Source organism: Myotis davidii, unplaced genomic scaffold (genome assembly GCF_000327345.1).
Source record: "Myotis davidii unplaced genomic scaffold, ASM32734v1 scaffold425, whole genome shotgun sequence".
Classification (NCBI taxonomy): Eukaryota; Metazoa; Chordata; class Mammalia; order Chiroptera; family Vespertilionidae; genus Myotis; species Myotis davidii.
Window position 1 is genome coordinate 3,838,590 of NW_006296413.1, and position 1,091 is coordinate 3,839,680.

General features: G+C 54.8%; 1 protein-coding gene across 1 annotated transcript in view; it reads right to left on the reverse strand.

The window, feature by feature from the left end:
• The window catches only part of CAPN1 (calpain 1), a 34,599-nt gene that overhangs the window by 10,404 nt on the left and 23,104 nt on the right, over nucleotides 1-1,091 (reverse strand). The window contains exon 10 of the mRNA XM_006771615.2: nucleotides 13-194. Within this exon, the coding sequence (XP_006771678.1) occupies nucleotides 13-194 (182 nt within the window). The remainder of the gene's footprint in view (nucleotides 1-12; nucleotides 195-1,091) is intronic.

The window sequence follows — 1,091 nt, forward strand, 5'->3', positions numbered from 1 at the left end:
CCGCCCGCTCACCTCGTACACGGCGAAGCCGATGGTCTCCATGTCCCGGCCGAAGCGGCGCTCCCGGCGGCGGTGCTTCTGCATGAGCGCCAGGACGAAGCTGCAGCCTGACTCTCGGCCCCCATAGTCGTCCTCATTCACGTCATCTGTCTCCTCCAGCCGGATCTTGAACTGGGGGTTCACCCAGAAGGTGGCTGCCGGAGGGGAAGAGGTGAGGATCGGAGGAGCAGAGCCAGGCCGGACACCCAAGCCTTGTCCCCCGCCCCCCCGTGTGCCGCTCCATTCATCCGGTCGTTTACCCAAGTGCCACAGTGAGCCCCGTGGCAGACATGGAGAGCTCACATTCCTGACAGGGAGGCAAAGCCAGGTCAGTGAACAGAACAACCACAGAGAATAGCAAGCCCAATGGTCAGGGAGGGCGGTTAAGCTGAGAAGTGAAGGGGGGGCCCTGGGAAGCCCTGGGAAACAGGAGCCAGGCAGAGGGAGAACTAAGCCCCACACACAGTGGGGCGCCGGTGTCTAATGGGGCTCCAAGTTCCAGGGAGCACCAGGCACCCAGGGAGGCGGCGGAGGTCTGCAGAAGCCCCAGCGGTGCTGAGGAGTGTGGACTGAATCAAAGAGCAAAAGAGCCTCTGACAGCCCGCTGGCCTGGCTCAGTGGTTGAGCGTAGACCCATGAACCAGGAGGTTGGGGTTCCATTCCCGATCAGGGCACAAGCCTGGGTTGTAGGCTGGATCCCCAGTGGGGGGCGTACAGGAGGCAGCCAGTCAGTGATTATCTCTCATCATTGATGTTTCCATCTATCTCTCCCTCTCCCTTCCTCTCTCTGAAATCAATAAAAGTATATTTTTTTAAAAAATCACAATACCAGATTATCAAACTATATTACCAAGCCATGGTTCTCAAAACTGCCTGGTACTGGCACAAGAACAGACATACGACCAAAGGAACAGAATAGAAGATCCAGAAATTGACCCAAGCCATTATACTCAATTAATATTTGACAAAGGAGGCAAAAGCATACATGGAGTTCAAACAGTCTCTTTAATAAATGGTGCTAGGAAATTTGGTCAGATACATGCAAAAAAAAA